This window comes from Microcebus murinus, chromosome 5 (assembly GCF_040939455.1).
Source record: "Microcebus murinus isolate Inina chromosome 5, M.murinus_Inina_mat1.0, whole genome shotgun sequence".
NCBI lineage: Eukaryota > Metazoa > Chordata > Mammalia > Primates > Cheirogaleidae > Microcebus > Microcebus murinus.
Window position 1 is genome coordinate 104,451,338 of NC_134108.1, and position 19,219 is coordinate 104,470,556.

General features: G+C 52.7%; 1 protein-coding gene across 5 annotated transcripts in view; it reads right to left on the bottom strand.

Annotated features, from left to right (window-relative positions):
- Nucleotides 1-19,219, bottom strand: part of DAAM2 (dishevelled associated activator of morphogenesis 2) — a 104,944-nt gene that overhangs the window by 10,140 nt on the left and 75,585 nt on the right. For 3 of the 5 annotated variants that reach the window (XM_076003380.1, XM_076003381.1, XM_076003379.1), the window contains exons 11-20: nt 17,148-17,286; nt 14,364-14,422; nt 14,036-14,220; nt 13,139-13,438; nt 8,768-8,875; nt 6,304-6,330; nt 5,179-5,285; nt 3,954-4,038; nt 1,480-1,586; nt 1,239-1,327 (exon numbers count right to left, since the gene is read on the bottom strand). In XM_076003380.1, the coding sequence (XP_075859495.1) occupies nt 1,239-1,327; nt 1,480-1,586; nt 3,954-4,038; nt 5,179-5,285; nt 6,304-6,330; nt 8,768-8,875; nt 13,139-13,438; nt 14,036-14,220; nt 14,364-14,422; nt 17,148-17,286 (1,206 nt within the window). The remainder of the gene's footprint in view (nt 1-1,238; nt 1,328-1,479; nt 1,587-3,953; nt 4,039-5,178; nt 5,286-6,303; nt 6,331-8,767; nt 8,876-13,138; nt 13,439-14,035; nt 14,221-14,363; nt 14,423-17,147; nt 17,287-19,219) is intronic. The other 2 variants (XM_076003382.1, XM_076003383.1) reach the window with 2 other exon arrangements.

A 19,219-nucleotide genomic window follows, 5' to 3' on the forward strand; every position in this document is an offset into this window, starting at 1 on the left:
GTCACCCATCACCAGGGCAGGAGATACCGCCAGACCTTGGAGACGTAGTCACTATGGATATCTTTCCTTCTCCCTCAGACCAATTATCTATGATCACCACCTACAGGTCCCTGCTTGGGCGTGACCTTCTGTGGCGTGAGGGGAAACAAGGTCTGATTACAGAAAATGTTTGCCTTTTGCTCTGCATGCTCCAGCCTACCCCCCGTATCCTCCCCAAGGAGGTCATTGGATTCCACAAATGGCCACTCTCTGGACCAGGCATCTCAGGGAGCGCTGACTGCCCTGGTGTCCAGCAGGGGGGGCCCATGCTCTGTTCTGCCCCCAGCCTGGCACCCTGAGCATCCTGGACACAGGCTCTCTTCTTCTGCTCTGTGGATCATGTCCTTACCACAAATAAGCCTCACAGCCTCTCCTGCTAGTCCTGGGTACATACGACTTCCCACCTTCCTGACCTCCAGCCTCTCCCCCAAGCTCCATGCTCCTCCCTCCCCTGCCACCCCCACAGGCAGCCCCAGGGAGATGCCCGCTGGGCAGCACAGAAGGATTAGAGAGAAGGGATTGGTTCTGCAGAACAGCATCTACATTCCTATCCTGACTCCACCAGTAACACAGCCTTGGGCAACTAACATGGAAGAGAGAACCAGAGGTTAGTAATGGCATCCACCCCTGCGATCGTAAAGACCAGAGACCACCGACGTAACTTGCTTCACCCAGTGCTTGGCACATGTTTCTCATCGAATTACAAACTTCTCATCTGGAAATGGGCAGTGGTGGAGGGGTTCCCTGACTCAGAAAATCAGATGCCTCCAGGTATCTACCTTGGGCAATTCCCTACTTTCTGAATAGCTCACACTTAAAATTATATGCCCAGAGGTCGTCTATGAATCTAGCACCTCTCAATGGGGTAAAGATTGATGAGCTTGACTGGCTCCAGGCACCTGTCTAGGTGCTGTTATCATTGTCTTCTCAACATCTCTGTCCCATCTGGGGCAGATGGCAACAGATGGATGCCGCACCTTGGACAGGTTAAATGCTGAGTCAGAGGGAACATGTCACATGGTCAGCACATGTGCATATCTTTACAATAATCACTGTTTAAATTTTGTCTTTGACTGTGGTTTTTCTCTGGGGTTGAAAATAACGAAGGCGTTTCCTTGGCCCTGTGCACTGGCTCCCACCACCCTGGCTCTCCCAGATGCCCCCCCCCATGCTAGGCCACCCCAAACCCTCAGCCCTACCTTCCACCTTGGGCTTGGCCTCAGCCAGCCGCTCCTGGAACTTCTTCTTGAAGAAGAGGGCCTGCAGTCGCTGCTGGTAGTGGTCGATCCTGTGCACAGGGCCAGCCGCGTCACGAGGTACCCCACCCCCACCCGCACCCCGGCCTCCTCTTGAGCCTGCCCACCTCCCTCCGCTTCCCCTCGGCAGGAGCCCCCCCTCTTGCCACAACCCCAACCCCCCTGCCCCGCCCGCGGCCCCAACCTGCTCATTTCATAGAGGAAGCGGTCAGCGCGGGCCATCCGCTCGATCTCGTGCTTGTGCTCCTCCAGGAGGTCAATGTCACTCTTCTCAGGGATGAACTTGAGGAGCTGCAAAGAGCAGGCGCAGGTCACACAAGCAACGGGGGAGCAGCACGGCGCAGAGTGGGAGAAGCCACACACCGAGTCTGCTCAAGATGGGAGTGGGCCTTGACACAGAGGGGGCCCTACTGTGGACGGATTTATGTTTCATCTGCCTGAACAGGGCACCCAACTCGCAATTTTTTTTCAACTTTTAACACATTAACTGCCATGTGAGTTGTATTTAACTCACGGTAGTTTTGAGCCTGGGGCCTCATGAAGCATATGTAACTCACACGTCTCTTTACCTTGGGAGCCTCGTGGTGCACAGGCAACTCATGCTGCCATGCTGTAGCATACGTGTTACGTGATGGGTGGGCCCTGGGCAAAACCCTGCAGTTGGTTCATGAACATCTTACTTGTTGATGTTCTTATTGTTACAATTAATATTGACAATTTAACTGCATATAACTCATGCACAGAAAGCAATAAAATATAGTACATTTTTCATTAAATTAGAAAGTATCATTTTGTTTTTGAAGTTTTTATTCTATTCTTGTAATAAAACACCATGGCCCCAGGGAAAAAATTTTTTTCTAATGTGGCAGTGAATGTGTTAAAATTAAAATATAACTTTCACATGGTAAAGTACACTATTCTTAACTTAGTTGCTCAATGTTTTTTTTCCTCTTAAAACCAACTTTACTGAGGTAGAATTTACATAAAATAAAATTGACCTATTTTAAATGTGCAGTCCAATGAGTTTTGTCCAAACTCTCCATCCACTGAACAACCATCAGATTAAGATACAGAACATTTTCGTCTGCAGAAAGTTATCTTGCATCACTTCAATAAGCTACTCCACTGAATACAGGCTCTCAAATGGATTGGATGACCTCAGATTAGCTTTGCCTATTCTTGACCTCAAGCTGCAAGTTCCCTTCTGTGTCTGGCTTCTTCCACTCTACATAATGTCCAAGGTTCGCCCACGTTGTGCATGTTAATAGCTTGTTTTCATTCATTGCTGAGTAGCATTCTACTGTATGAACATACCACGGTCTATTTATTCACTTCCTTATTGATGGACAGTTGGGTTGTGCACAGTTTGGAGATTTTATAAATAAAGCTGCTATAAATACAGCTGACCCTTGAACAGCACAGGGTGGAACTGAGTGGGTCCACTTACACACAGACTTTCTTCTGCCTTTGCCACCCCTGAGACAGCCAGACCAACCCCTCCTCTTCCTCTTCCTCCTCCTCCTCCTCAGCCCACTCAGAGTGAAGATGATGAGGAGAAGACCTTCATGATGACCCACTTCCACTTAACGAACAGTAAATATACTTCCCCTTCCTTATGGCTTTCTTAATAACATTTTCTTTTCTTGAGCTTACTTTATTGTAAGAATACAGCATATAACACATATCACATACAAAACATGTGTCAATCCACTGTTTATGCCGATTAAGACTTCTGGTCAACCATAGGTAATTAGTAACTGAGTTACTGGGAGAATTAAAAGTTATACAGGAATTTTTGACTATGTTCCCGTTGGCAACCCTAACCCCCACCTTGTTCCAGCATCAACTGTATTCTTGTGTATGTCTTTTACTCTTGAATGTATACCTAAGAGCGGGATTGCTGGGCAGTAGGGTAGGCATATGTTTTGTCTTTATAAGCACTGCCAAATAGTCTTCCAAAATGAATGTGCCGGACAAGAATTTCAGTTGCTTCTCATCCTTGTCAGCACGTGGCATTGTCAGTCTGTCTAATTTTAGCTACTGTAGTGGGGGTGTGGTGCCACCTCAGCGGGGTTGACTGTCTTTCTCTGATGACTAATAGCACTGAACACCTTTGCATAGGCTTGTTGGCTATTTGGAAATCCTCTTTCATGAAGTGTCTGTTCAAGTCTTTTGCTCATTTTTAAGTTGATTTCTTCCTCATTTTCTCACTGATAGGTGGAGTTCTTTGTTCTGAATACGAGACCTTTGTTAGATACATGGACAGCAGTTATCTTCTTCTACTGTGTGGCTTGTCTTCTCACTCGGTAATAGCACCTTCCGAGGAACAGAAGTTCTTAATTTTAATGGAGTCCAACTGATGGTGCTTTTGTTTTCCAGGTTTCTCTTAAAGGGCACAACACATTGAGGTGGAAGAGATTTGGGGAAGACATGACAATTGGTCACCCTGACTTAGCCTGACTTAGGGACCCCTGGAGCAGCCTTTTCTAGCCCTCCCCTGGAAAGGTTGGCCCAGGCAAGTTTCTGTAAACCTTCTCCCCAACTCCTCCAGCCTGATTTCTCCTTGACCCAAGAGTCTTGGCCTCTCTGGGGGCTGTCGGGAAGGGGCATGGCTGCCCCTAGGTTCAGCCCCCCTTCCCTTCCCACGAGGGTCCTCACCTGCTCCAGCATGTCCTTGGCGAGGTCCTCCTGCTCATCCATCTTCAAGACGGCCTGCCGGATCTCCTCGTTGGAAAGCTTCAACCTAAGGCAGAACCCCACTCCCTGAGCAGCCTGGCCCGGCCCCTAAGCCCAGGATGGCGCCCACACCGTCTTCTCAAAAAGATGCAGCCTCAGCTTCCCGCTCTCCCTAACGTGAACCGGGAGTGCATTCGACAGCCCTGCCTCCTCCGTGAAGCCGTGCCAGACCAAACCAACAGATTCACGCCATAAACTCGATAATGGCATTTCAGTCTCTAAAGAGAGGCTTGAGTCTCTGGTGTCTTGCTTGAGATTGCATCAGAGCTGATAGGGACATTTGGGAGTAAAAGGGATGCCCACAGTGTAGGCGGAAGCAAAGGGTTTCTGATCCTTCTCCTCCTCCTTATTCCTAACCAACGCCCGGCATCTCCATGGCGGACGAGCTATCTGTGAGCTGCTGGGGACAATTTCCTGCCGCTTCCTTCTCAGCACACAGGCTCCCACATGGCTGTGCCAGGCGGCCTCGCACAGCCGGGGAGAGGAAGAGCCACCCCCAAACCCCATGGCCCTTCCCATCCCCTCCACATGCACAGCCACAAGGAACCCTGGGGATTCAGAGCTCTCCTCTACCATCAAATGGGAGAAACTGAGGCCTGGGCCGTGTGGGAGGACAGGAGGGTGCATGTCCCCGGGGCGGCTGGGGCAGCACTAAGAATAGTACGGGAGGCAGTGCCCTGTGACCCGGGCTCAGGCGGGAGGCCCCGCACAGAAGCCGTGCTGTCAGCGCAGATACTGCCCTGCTTGTTCTGCAGCCGCGGGAAATGCTTAGGGGCTGAGATCATGCTGCTCCGTGGCCTAAGCCCAGCGGGGCCCTCCGTGGGCTTAGAGCAACTCAACTGCCAGACGCTGACCAGGCTGGTCAGGGGCTTCATGACTGGGCAGTTTCCTGTCTGCAGAGCCCCACACTGCTATTCCCAGGAGAAGGTTCTAGATCAGAGCCAGCCCCCGTCCCAGGGGAGAGCAGGGAGGGGGAGGCCAGAGACTGCCATCAGCACATTCCTCTGCCACCTCTCTCCCCAGGCATTCAATGCAACCACCTTCCTTTGCTCTGGCCCCACCTTGGCCCCTGCTCCTTGGCGGGCCCCTCCCTCCCACCAGGAACCTGTCCCGGGGCAGACGCCACAGAGGCAAGGCCAGCACGTACTTGGAGAGAAGGATGATGCAGTTCTGGGCCCTCCGGCCGTCGATGACCGACAGCTCCTTGACCTTCCGGGAGGCCAAGTAGATGTCCTCGGTGGAGCCCAACTCTTTCTGCAACCGACAAGTGAAGTGCAAGGTCGAAGTGTGAGTCGTCACCAGTCCTCTGCTTGCCCACCCCTCGGGAGCCACCCCTACCAACCTGGACAGGCCCCTGGTGTGCAGGGAAGAAAGAAGGGAAAGAAAAAGGCAAGAGAGACAGGAGGGTGGCTAATAACTGTCTCTAATAGCTGGGACTTTACCGCAGGCAAAAATGGGGTGGGGGTGGGGGGACAGTGAGGAGCCCCCTTTGTAGAGATTGTCCTCATTGGGCAAACCAGGGAGGGGCTGTGCCACTGGGGAGGGCGTGCCTGTTCCCTATGGCTTTGGGCAATGTGATGTGACCTACCATGTCCCCTACAGAATCAACCCCCACTCTCACTATCCCACCCAGAAACCCTCCCCAGGCTTATGACAAGACGTTGGTTTCATGCAGGCTTAGCCTAATGTGCCCGGGGTAGAGGGCATCCACAAGTTCAGAGAAGTGGAAACTGAGGCAGAATTCCATGCAGAATTCTCTCTTCTGAGGTTCTAGCAAGCAGATTCTCAAGAAATCAAAGATTCCACCCCCTTCATTCTCATGGGTCCTTGGTGAGTAGACAGGAGGCTGTCTAGTGTACTATTCCTGCTCTGAAGGTCCATCCAAGGAGATGCAGCATGTTGCACAATTCCAGGGGCTGCCACTCGCATCATCATCTCTGTGAATTGTGCCCCTGGAATTGTGCAGTGCCCAGCCTGTGTAGTTGTACAGGAACGGCTTGCCTTAGGCCCGGTGGGTAACACAATAGATCTAGAAGCCTTCTCCTTACTCTAGTAGACATTCACCTCCACTGCTGCCAGGGGTCCATTTGAATTACCTCCCACTGCTACGTTTCTTCTTTCTCTTTGGGGACCCTCCCTCATGCCACCCGGTATGGATGGGCAGTAAGGTAGGAGGTGGAATGGACAGCCCTTTTTTTTGGGCCCAGCACAGGGCAGCAGCCCAGGATAGTGGTTAAAAGTTGGAGTGTTCAGAGCCCCAAGAGTGACTCACCTGCAGAGAAGGATTAGTTATCAGCTCCTAGGCAGGTAGCAGCCACAGCCAACAGAGAATTAAACATGCACAACATTAGCCAAGAGGTTCAGAGACCCAGAAACAGCAGGACAGATACAGGGATCCATCAACGTCTACCCTGTCCACTTTATCCCGAGACCCCCATGGTTAGAGACAGGGACCTGGCAGTGACACTGGGCTGGAGCTTTTTCTAGCTGACATGCACTCAGAGGAGCCGAGCAAAGCAGAGATCAGGCAGCTCCTCCCCCCTGCCCAGTGTGACCACCGCTCCCCAGTCTGGGCAGCCCGGGCCCCTGAGTCCCCCACCCCAGGCCTAGACTGCCTGTCTTCCCTCTCCTCTGCTGAGAGCCTGCTGCAAGGGTGGAGGCATTCCTCCTCCCCGGGATGAGCCCACCTTTCTAAACAGGGGAGGAGATACACACAAACTTGAGCTGGAAGCTGTAGAAAGTTGTGTCTATTCATGCAGAAGAAAGCAAGTGTCCACGAGAGTGTGCTTTGCCCCTTGCCCCTCCCATCCTTTGATATCTAAGGGGAGCCACGGAGGCACCGCCCGCACCTGTACTCTCCCCTCCCGCCACTGATAGAGCTGAAGCCACCAACTCAGAGCCTGCATGGGGCACGGAGGGAAGATCGTGGCTCCTGGGTCCCCCCGCCCCATGACCAACTGCCCAGGGCTCCAAGACACCCACAGGGGGAAGTACGGGCAGTGCAGCCTCTGGGCTCCCTGCAGCTCTGCTGCTGTGAATTCAGTCCCAGAGATTGACTGGCCCACTGAGTGACAGGAGGCAGGGGCTGGACTGAGTGGGCTTGAGAGGCGAGGGGCACAGAACAGGGAGTCTTTCGGTCTCACCCCTTCTCAACTCCCTGGCTGGGAGGCCCCAGACCCAGTTTGTCCTCAGCCCCACACCCCTCTCTCCTGAAAGCCCCACCCGAGCCATCTCGGGGCTCTGGAGACTGGAGAAGACTCTCACACTAGGAGAAGGCATGTGACTGCCATGCCTGGGACACCTCCTGCACACACTTCTCTGTCCTCGGCACCGCACAGGAGCCCCGATTCACAGGCACCAGTGCTCCAAAGAGCTCCACCAGCTCCAGAAGCCTTGGCTATTGGGCCAGCCTGACATGGGCGTGGGCTAAACATGTCTCCTGGAATTAGGGCACAGAGCCAGATGCAGTGGGCTGAATTCACAACAGCAGAGCTGCAGGGAGCCTAGAGGCTGCACTGCCCGTACTTCCCCCTGTCCGTGTCTTGGAGCCCTGGGCAGTTGGTCATGGGGCGGGGGGACCCAGGAGCCACAATCTTCCCTCTGTGCCCCATGCATTTAAATAATCATCTGTTTTTCCTAGAACCCCAAGACAGGGCCAGAGCCTGACCCCCACCCCCATCCCTTTGGCCAGCGCCCTAGGAGCAGGTGCGTGTGTCCTCAGTCATCCACAAGCCTGGACTTGGCAGAGAGTGGGCCAGGGCACCCTCTCCAGAGCAGTGGGTGGCAGGACCCAGGAGGGCACAGACCCCTCTCATTGGCACCTGGGGAAGTTCTCGAGACTGGACCCCTCCCTAGGCTGAACAGAGAAAACTAGGAAGGACAGAAACAGGCCCTCCGAGACAGGCCAGAGAGAGAGCAAGTACCTAAGGTCTCCAGGCTAGTGATTCCTGAAAGGGACTTAAGAGGAAGGCCCCCAGCCATGCTAATTACAATGCAGAGTCCTGGGCCCCAACTTATACCCGGAACCACATTCTTTTGAGGATAACTTCTGAGAATCGGCAATCCCCGCAGGAACTCAGCAAAGTTTGAGGCCCCTGAGCCAGAACTCCCTGAGTTCTGCTGCCAACTCGCCCCGTCCCCACTTCCTCTGGGGCTGGAGGACCAGACTTTCTGGCCAGCCACCTGCAGGGAGAGCCTGTAGAATGATGCCCAGGGCCTCTCGGGCCCAGCCCCAGCCTCTGCCCCGGAGATGACAGGAGCAGCACCCTCCACTGTCCTTGCAATGTTAGCCTCTGCCCACAGGGTCTCGGGAGACAAAATACGGTGGAGAAAGCAGTTTGAAAGGTGATAGTGCCTTCTAGGTCTAGTCCCTAAATCCTGGGCCAAAGAGAGCAGGATCAACAGTCGCCAAGCCTTGTGCCTCCACCTCCAGCGCTCCAGGGTGAAAGTGAGAAATGGATAAAACACCGCTAGGATACTTGATGTGTGAATACAAACCAGACTACGGTGGGATGGTTCCCCCTCCTGGACTGAACACCTCTAATTCATATCTGTGTCCCCAGCAGGCACGTGCAGCTCATAAAGAATAAAATCACTCAGTATACACGTGAGGAAGGACAGGAAGGAAAGAAGAAAGACAGGGGGTGGGGGAGGAAGGAAGGAAAGAAGGGAGGCAGGCAGGGAGGGGCTTAGGTTTGGGTTCAAGGGTGTGGTGTGTGGAAGTCAAGAGGTCTTACCTGGTGCCTCTGATAGGCTGAAAACATTTTTTCGAAATCCTCTAGGTCCAGAATCCGAAATACCTGCATGTCATCAATCTCATTCCATACGGTGCCAGGGACACGCTCCTAAGGTTCAGGGTAGGGAGATGACGCCGTGGTTGACCCAACTCCTTCATTATAGAGATGCCAGTGCCTCCCCAACCCCACCTGTCCCCTAACTAAGGTTCGCCCATGTTTTGTGTATTAGTAGTTTGTTTTTATTCATTGCTGAGCAGCAGACTACAACAACCAGGGTTTCAGACATCCAGAAAGGATCAATTGCTCCCCCAACCTCCACCCCCCTTCAGTACTCTTCCCCAGGGAGGAGGCCAGAGCAAGCCTCCTTCTCCTCCCTGTTGCTTGAGGCCACATGCAATCATGTTCTAGAAATCACTGGGAGTGCTGGAGGGAAGGGTGGGCAGTACGAAAGTGGGTATACTACATTCCTTCCAGAAAAGCAAAGGCAGGAGCCGTGCTCTCAGGGAACTCACGCAGGCTCACTCTCCCTACGGAGTAGGGTGCCCAGGGGGTGCTCCTGTCACTGGCTGCAGTCACTGGAGAGACTGGGGCCATGCATAGCTGGGGTCCTCAAAGCCTTGGCACAGACTGTATATCCTGTATGTTTTCTTTCCCAAGGGTCCTCCTCCCACTTTCCCAGGTTCCCAGAAAGCGGACAAATGCCAAAGGTTGCATTGGTGGTAAAGTGGTGAGCTGCCTTCCAAATGCCAAAGGTTGGGACACCTGGCACTTGGGGTGCCTCTGCTCAGACCAGCAAGACTCCACCACAATTTCCCTTTGGTCTAACCTAGGAAAGGTGTCCCCATCCTTTATGATTGGGATGGCCCTGGGGTTTTGTGTTCCGAGGACTCTCAATCTGGGCATCGCCTTGTCTCTGTGTAGGACCCTTGCACTGGGGTCTAGAGAGGAGCTGGTGACCAAGCCAAAAAAAAAAAACAACGAAGCCACAGCAATGTTGCAGCACCTTGCTGGTGGCTTAGAGGACAGGAGGCCGGGCTTAGGGCAAAGACCGCAGACAGCAGAGGTGTTCCACCCTCTCCTCTTGGGAATCCTCACCTGATCCAGAGCTTTGCTGTCCTTCCCGAGAGAATCTGCCCACCTTCCTGGGCCTAGAGGGCGGCTGCAGAACCTTCTCTGCGCCTCTCCCTCCCTCCCTACACTGCCCCTCGGCAAGACTTGGAGAGAGAAACATACCTTTCACTCACTTTTATTTTCTTAAACTCTGGAAAGCGGGGGCTAGGCCAGAGTTGGGGGTGGGGACATTCCTGTGGCCTTCTGAAGGCCAGGGACCCTCTCCTGGAATGCCGGGCTGGGAAGCTCAGAGCAGCAAGGGATACAGGCAACTGGCCAAACCCAACACAGACGCATTCTTTTCATGGCAGAAACAACCGCCCTGTGTGTGTGTGTGTGTGTGTGTGTGTGTGTGTGTGTGTGTGCGCGCATGAGCATGCGTGGGGTAGGGAAGGGGCCTGGGGGAGGAGTCAGGCTCCTGGAAAGGGGGCGTGGGCAGCAGAAGGAGATGGGAAGGAGAATGGAAGGGAAGGCAGGGAGGGGCTCGCCAGGGCAGCGTAGGGTGCCCGCGGGACCCAGAGTCCATTCTGCAGGGAGACCTCCTGCTGAGTCCAGGCCTGGGGTAGAAATGGGGTGGAGAGAAGCCCACAGAGATAAAGCTTCCCATCCTTCCTTCTTCCTGGGAATGCCAGGGAGAGAAGGAAAGGGCTGGAGCAGGAAAGCTGGGTGTTCAGGACCAGGAAGCGTTTCCCGGGGACAGTAGGCTGTGCTTCTCTCTCTCTCTCTCTCTCTCTCACTTTTTCCCACTCACGCCCCACCACCCCGGCTCCCCACATTTGCCAGAAGGACGTGAGGCTCTTCGTGGAGGCATAACTGAGGTCTGGAGCCGGAGAGAGGTGGGTCTGCGCCTCGTATTCCCCTCACCCTAGCTCTCACCACGTCTCCCGGACGTGCCCACCTTGTGTAATAACGCTCAAGTTTAATTTTCCACTCCTCTGTCCAAGGCCCATCATCTCCAGTCTAGACTCCCGGGACTTCTGCCCCCCCGGAGATGTCCTTCACATGCCAGGGAAATCTTTCTCAGAAACGCATTTCATTCTGCTTCCCTCATAGAACATGGCCTTTGGGGTCAGGCAGGCCCGAGGGGCCGAAGGCTCCCAGCTCTGCCGTTGTGTGGGACTGTGGGCAGCTGGAGGGGCACTGTGCTTTGCCCATGTCACAGAAGGGTAAACTGAGACTCACCGGGCTGACATGAGGATTAAGTGAGACAACATACTTACAGCACACATGGTAGGGCCACTAATAATAATTCATCTAATATCGTTATTATTAAGACTTTCTGTGTGTCGGCCACTGTTCCAAGTACTCTACAGGTGCTAAGTCAATTAATCCTGACAGCAATCCTTTGAGATGGAGATTATCATCACCCCCTTTCTACAGATCCGAAAACTGAAGCCCGAACGATTCAATAACCTGCCCATCACACAGTTAAATGCTTGGGACTGGGGTAACAGTTTCTCAAATATTATTCAATGCCCCTCCATCCTAGCCCCACTAAGAATGTCTGTAACTTCTACAAATGTCCAACAAACCTACACTTGCCAGTCTAGGAATCAAACTCTGGCCTGTTCTGGCACCCTGGGGAATTTGTGTAGATTTTACTGTGGCTGGACCTTGGAGGAAACCTTAAGCATGAGCTGCATATGAGGAAAACGTTGCAAAAATATGAGTTGCCCTGTCTGTCTTCCTTAACAATTGACACACCTGATAACTTCCCAATACATTTTTAAAACCTTATAAATTGTGAGTATAGGAAGCAAAGAATATTATTTCTCTTTGTACCACAGAACAAGATACATCTTTTCTGATCATGAGCAATGGTTGTGCAGAGCTGTCCGCCTGCAACATGCAGTTGGCCTTTGGGACTCTCCGTGTGGCCATGGAGAGGTGTCCACGGGGCACAACTGCACAGTGCAGTTGTCACAGACTTTAACAGTCTTGCTTCAAAATATTGCTAACAGGTGGCCCTCAAACTTTCATAACTCAGATCGGAGATGTTATCAGAGGCCCAGGAAACTATGCATGGGCTGTATTCATGCTTCAGCTTTCCACCTGACATTATAAAACCAGAGGGAGAAGGAATCGCTTAGAAATCATCTCCCAGATGAGCAAACTGAGCTACAGACAAGACGAGCGACTTACACAGGTTACACAGCTAGTTGGTTAAAGCCAAACCTGGTCTGTTTAGAGGTAAGAATATTCCCCTCAACCCCTCCCCAGGGTCTCTGTGTGTTTCCTTGAACACATGTCCTAGTTTGCCTGATCTAAGCTCTAATGGGGCAAGGTCATCTCTTACTTTTATTGTTACCCACCATAACCCAGCACAGAGCTCTACATAAAGCAGAACTCAGGCTGCTAAGTACCTACTTAGCAACCTCCCATCTCTCCCCACTTTGAGCTCACTGAGACTCAAAAAAAGCAGTGCAGTTATGAAGTCCCCGGTGGTCCAACAAGCCCATAATGACGAGGTGAGAGTGGATCCGTCAGTCCCAGCTCCAAAGTGGTGTCTGCATGGCTGTTGTTGAAGTGTGGGTGTGAGCCAGACTAACTAAAACCAGGCGCCACGTGAGCGATCACCTCAAGGACAAAGTCCCTGGTCCTCTTAATAGGACTTGCCATTGTGCAGAAGCAGAGGCAGGCCCAGCCCAGGCTGGCACTGACCTCCCGTTCCCAGGGCTCTCACGCAACTCAGGGCACCTCTACGCTGTGCTCATGACAGTCCAACAGGGGAATCGACCCCACACGTGGGCCTGGGATTGGCGATCGCTAGTGGACGCACTCAGGCAGGCCTCTCAGGGCGGGTCTGGAAACGTGGCCCGTGTGTGCAGCTTCCCCCACGAGGATGTCAAGCTGGGGACATCCTGACACGGGACTCTTCAGTCCTTTGTACACATTGCCCTGATCTTTACCAAGAATTAGACCTTGCCCCGAGCTCTTTGCCTATTCTTCCACCCTTTTCCTCAGATTGACCCCGTCCTTGGAATTCTAGCCCAGCCCTTGCCTTGTCTGTCTCTGTGACTCCATTAGCCCTCAGCACACAGAAATCCCATCTGTAGACGACTTTGTCAGTGTGAGCACTGCCACGTGCCCAACGTGCCTCCCAGGTACACCATCTCCCCCGTGGACGGCGAGCTGCCCGGCACGGCTCACCCCCTCGGCATCCTCCCACCGCGCCTGCCCGGGCTCCCGCCGGAGGGAGGACATGGCGGAGGGGCCGCTGCTATAGGCGAGGGGACCTGCTGGCCCTTCCTGGCCACTCACCTCATTCAGCTTGACCCAGTTGAAGGACTTCAGCGGGTGGGAAGGCTGGGGGACGCGCTTTTTCCTGAGTGGGACGTCACTGCTGGGGTAGGGGTCCTGAGGGAGGGGCGGGCCCATGCCGATGCAAGGTGGGGCACCTGGGGGCGCAGGGGCCACCCCAGGTGGGAGGGGAGGGGGTGGGGGAGGGGGGCAGCAGGCAAACGGCAGAGGAGGTGGGGGTGGAGGGAGGTCACTGGTTGTCATGGAGGAAGACAAGGTGAGGGGGCCCCCCGGGGGAGGTGGGGAAGACACGGAGCCTGTCTGTGAGGAGACAGAAACACCAAAAAGACACAGCCATCAGCGCCGGTGCCGTTCAGGTCCCCACCACCCTTCCTTCCCTTACTGTGTTCTCCATCTATACCAGACCCCGATTCCTGCTCTCGCCTCTCACGTGTGCTGAGCCCCATTCTCTCTCTCTCTGCAGTCAAACATCCAACACACATACACACAAACCACAGACAAGGAACACGTATGATCTCACACATACGCACTGGACGATCAGAGTCATAGTCACTGCCATGCAACAGCAGGATAGACACATACGGTTGTGCAGGCTGCTGACTGCACAAGGGTCTCCAGCTGAGAGGGAGAAGGGGAGTCAGAACCCCACCTGCACTCTGCTTTCCAAGGTGTGCTTCCTGGGACAGCATCACTCAGAGACAGGGAAATTATATTTTCTAATTAACACAAAGGTGCCACCCCTACACCCCAGGGTCCCTTCTACCCTGGCCTGAGGGCCCCCTCTCTCCTCTCCCTCATCCCGGGGTCCTCAGCCTCTCCCCACACCTGCTCTGCCCACCCTGTCCTGAAGCCGGGGTCTTGGCTCAAGTCTATAAAAGGGGGAGGGTGCCCACATACCGAGAGTTCACTGAGCTGGGCCACCAGCTCTGCCACCTGTCCCCGAGCCTGGCGCAGCTCCTGGGACTCGCGGGCCAGCTTGTCCTTCATTTTGTTCAGTGTCCGCATCATCTCTTCCTTCTCCAACGTCTTTGTTTCGCATTCCCGCTCCTTCCGCTCCAGCCGGCTCACGAGCTCCATGTGTTCTGGAAGGGGGTGGGGGACGCAGGAGAGGAGACGGGGTGGGGAGAGAGTGGGTGTCTGTGCCTCCCACCCTGGGAGAGGGCGGGTGCTAGGCCGGGCAGGGGAGGGCCGTGGAGCGTGCAGCAGGCTTAGGCAGACCCCTCACCTTTCCGGAACTTCTCTGCCTGGTCACGCCACTGTTTCACTTCGTTCTCATTGATGAGCCTTTGGGGAGGAGAGGAAGGGCAAGGTAGTTGTTCACTGTTGGCCCACAGCTTCCAGAACACATGGCATCTCTCTAACCCCAGGTTGCTACCCTAGTCTCCAGTCTGGCCAGCCTCGTTAAAGAGGACTTTGACTTTCCAGTTGTCTCTCCAGGTCCCTGTCCCTGCCCAGTTCATGTGATGTGTCCGTGTGGGCCGAGAGATCTGGAAGGACCTTAAGATACCTTCTAATCCAACCGCTGTGTGATCCGGTCGAAGTACTGAGGCTCAGAGACCAGAGAAAGGGGAGAACTGGTCAATGTTAGGGCTAGGACTAGATCACAGGCTTCCCTAAATTGTGTGCCTTGTACCCCTTTGTAAAAATGGGTTTTGCATTTGAGAGAGATCAAAATATTGGCCCTATCCTGATGGTCCAGGATTCCCAAGTTCAATGTCTAAGACCAAGAGAAATTGTTCCCCCAAAAAATGCAGAATGGGTGCGTTGAGGGTGAAACACAGGAAGCACTTGTTCATGTCAAACTCTTGGAACTGGGTGTTAAAGTTAAGCTTTGACCTTGACGCCAAGGTAGATAAGAGAGGTGAAATCCCAAAGTGATATTGCAATAATCGTTTCTTTGGTAAATCTGAAAATATGGAAGAGTCAGGTCCAGGACCCTTGGTCTCCTCAACCACATCAAGGGTATAAAGCAGGGACAGAGGGGTGGGGAGGTGTGTATTTGGTGCAGAGAATTCTCTGCAGAGAGCCATGGTGTCACCTCCTTCACTACCACCAGAGAGAGGGTTTCTTTGGGCCCACCCCAAGAGTTTTGACCCATGCTCCCTGAAGTTGGGAGTGGGTCAGAGTGGACTGAGGTCTGACACAGGACCGAGCAACTCCAGGGGGTGTGGAAGGATTGGCCAGGAGAGCCCTGCTGTGCTGGGACCTGCAGGCACTCCTAGGGTTTGCGGGTGCAGGAGATTGCATGAGGGCTGCCCTGGCCAGATGCAAGCCTGGTGGAGGATCTGGGCTGAAGCTCTCGTACGCCCCATCCAAGGGGTGCACCTGGGAGGAAACTGGGAGCGTGTGCACCGTGAGTGTCTGCGTGCTGCACTGCCAGTGAACCGGGGCTGGTGGAAGGGCTGGAAGCAGCCAACCAGCCAGCTGGAAAAAAGTCCTGCATAGCCAGGGAGCTGGGTTCTGCAGTGAGAGGCACCCAACAAGGAATCTTTGAAGATTCCAGGAACGCTGATGTCTTTATTCATGCGACAAGCCCACCGCAGGAAGCCTGTTTACTAAATTATCTGATCAAGTAAGACTTTTTCCCCTTCTCCTTCCTGTCCCCAGGCTGAGGGGGTCAGAAACCAGTTAGCTAATGGAAAGGCAGGGCAGGAGATAGAAAGGGTCAGAGGAGAAACAACAGAAAAAAGAAGGCAAATGTCACACACACACACACACACACACACACACACATGCACACGCATGTACATACAGCCCTTCCCACCCATCAGAGGAGGAAGTCTAAACCGAGTCTAGAATGTTGATTCACATGTGGGACTAGTCCTCCTAGTTGCAGATTTGAGGCTCCGTTGCAGCTCCAAGTGATTTTAGGACTTTTATAACCCAAGAAGGAGCAAACGCTTCACTGGGCCTGAGGAGTTTTCATTCTCTGGAGTGGGAAAGATTCCCCACTAAATAATGTAAAGAATTAGTAGAAAATAAAACTAAAGCTGCCTTTCGATTACTTTACTAGTTGCACTTGCCCAATATACTACTTAGGATTTCTACAACATCCACATCCGATTTTTGTGTGCAAATGAAAACAGTAGCAAGAAATAGCTCAAAAATCATTTTCTTCTTGGCTTTGGAATGCAATATAACGAACGACTGCAAACCAACTCACCTCCTTAAGGGCAATTGGCTCAAACTCAGACTGAAAATTAAGTAAAAGTTTAAAGTTAAAAATTAGTATATTGGTGTAAGGTCTTATTATTTAATTGGTGTAAATTTAAATTTGTTTCTGAGTTTCTCTCTATCCAGGTCAGTACAAGATGACGGGGCAGAAGGCCTCGTGCTCTGACAACCTCATCCAGCAGACTCTTGATCTAACAGCCACACTCCGTGGCAGTGGTCGCCAAGCATCTACAAAGGGCCAGAGTCAATATTCTAAATTTTACATGCCACCTACAGTCTCTGTCGTATGATCTTGCATTTGTTTGTTTAACATGTAAAAGCCATTCTTAGCTCGTGGGCCATACAAAATCGAGCTGGAGGAATGGAATTAGTGCATGCACTGTGGCTTGCTGACCACTGTTCTATGTTAATGTGTTTAATCTGCTCAATGCTAATGTGTTTAAACTCCCCCCCTAGCCGACCCACACCATGGGTCATTGAGAGTTGAGTATATACCCTATACATCTGTGCTGTCCAATATGGTCGTCACTAGCCACATGTCATGTGGCTGTTCACATTTAACTTAAATGGAATAAAATTAAAACTTCAGTTCCTCAGTCAAACTAGCTACACATCAAGTACCAAGTACTCCAGAGCCACATTTGGTCACCACACTGGGCAGTGCAGATATGAGGCCTTTGCATTGGCTCAGAGAGTTCTATTGGCCAGTGCTGCTCGAGACCCATCTGGGGGATGTCGGGGTTGAGGAAGGGAGCCCAGGTTTCCCTGGCTGACCAGAGTGGGAGAGTCCCGGGGAAGGTGGAGGAAGACAGGACAAAGGCCGGCCACTGCTCACATGTTGACGATGTTCTTAACGTTGAAGTTCTCCAAGGGAGCCAGGTCAGGGTCCGCGCCCCGCTCATCCTGGAGGACAATCTGCTGGAGGATGCGGTCCAAGAGCTGCCACTGCTGTAAGTAGCCACCGTTCCGCTTGTCTGGGGGGACGACAGGCACCACATCCTTACTGAGCCCTGCAGTTCCCAGGGGCCCCGCCCTGGAGTTGCTGCCTGGGCTCTGGCTGGAGGGGCAGGCCCTTCCCCACCCACGGTGAGCTCCCCGTCTGCTGGAAGAGGCAGTGCCACCACCAAACAATGACAACTCTCTAATCCAGTCGTGTCTTGATTATCTGCAACTGACCTTCCATGAACGTGTCAAACTGCCCCCCACCGCCTGGTATATTTCTCTACTCCCCGAAATGCTTTCTGGCATTTTTTTTCCCTGTTTGGACCCAGGGCATACTGTGCCCCTGGAATGCAAATTACTTTTTACATTATCTATAAAAAGCACCTGCTTCAAAATATTACATGCTGAATAATGAAGTCTTCGGGGAAATCTTTCTAAAAAAGATTTTAGGATTATCTGCACTATTGCTGTACAGAGAAAGATGAATGGAAGCTGATTACAGGTGTGCACTGAGAGACAGTCAAAATGAGTTAAAGAAGTGCTTAATGGAAGCCGAGAAGATTTCTCGTGGAGGTGACCTTGAACCGTGAAGGCGAAGGCATTGTGTGCTGTGTGTGATCTCACAGGGCCCCCTCTCATCCCCTCTGATGATAGTCTGGCTGGACATGGACTTCCTTTTTACGTGACAGCCACAGGCTCTCCACCCTTGGTCTGTGATCCCAAGCACTTCATCTCTACTGACCACCCTAAAGCCAACGAGTGCAATCCTGACATCAAAGTCAAACCACAGTGCCTGCAGGGAGACGATCAGGTCTGCAAAACCCAATTTGGGAGCAGACTAGAGGGATCCATTCACGTTGTCCGTGGAACATCAAACACAGGAAGCCCTTGGGGGCCAAAGAAGTCAGGTTTCCCGGGGACTTCCAGGTCTTCCACCAAGACCTGTGGGCTGAGCTCTGGAGAACTGACGGCTTCCCGCCCAGGTCCCTGCGCCTGCCCTTTCCACCACTGCACCAACACGCGCGCTGCAAAGTGGCATCGCTTTCCCACGAGAGAACGGCGTAAAGCCAGGTCACTACTCACAGAGGTAGAACATGTTTTACCTAAACCCTTGACCCCCCCAAAAAAACAAAACTCCCTTCCGTATGTCAAGAACTCCTCAGCCTCAGATTTGTTCCCTGTAAACCGGAGATCACGCTGCACGCGCACTCCGTAGGACTTTCTGAGCTTTAGAGATGACGTGCTGAAGGGCCTCACATCGTGCCTGGCCCAGAGCTGGCGCACGATAAATCATAGTTGTCATCGCCATCGCCACGACTGCAGCACCGTCGCCACCTCTGAGGAGAGCTCAGCTAGGTTGCCCATTATGGCAGACCACACTAGTTTCTGAGATACTCTCTTCTGTGAAGAGCTTAAGTTCCAAATGAGTTAAAGCTCATTTCCAATTGCATTCTGGGGTGGCTATTAGCAATTGCACACAACTTATTCAGTCACTGTGCACACCTGGATCTTAAGAACTTAGCCATCTGCTCTAATAGATGCTGACATTTGGTTTTTTTTTTTTTTTTTTTTTGAGACAGAGTCTCTCTCTCTTTGTTGCCCAGGTTAGAGTGAGTGCTGTGATGTCAGCCTAGCTCACAGCGACCTCAAACTCCTGGGCTCAAGCAATCCTCCTGCCTCAGCCTCCCGAGTAGCTGGGACTACAGGCATGCGCCACCATGCCCGGCTGATATATATAGCTGATATATATAATATATATATATAATTATATATATACATATATATAATTAGTTGGCCAATTAATTTCTTTCTATTTATAGTAGAGGTGGGGTCTCGCTCTTGCTCAGGCTGGTTTCAAACTCCTGACCTCGAGCATCCATCCGCCTCGGCCTCCCAGAGTGCTAGGATTACAGGCGTGAGCCACTGTGCCCGGCCACATTTGGTATTTGTAAGGAGACGCAGGGG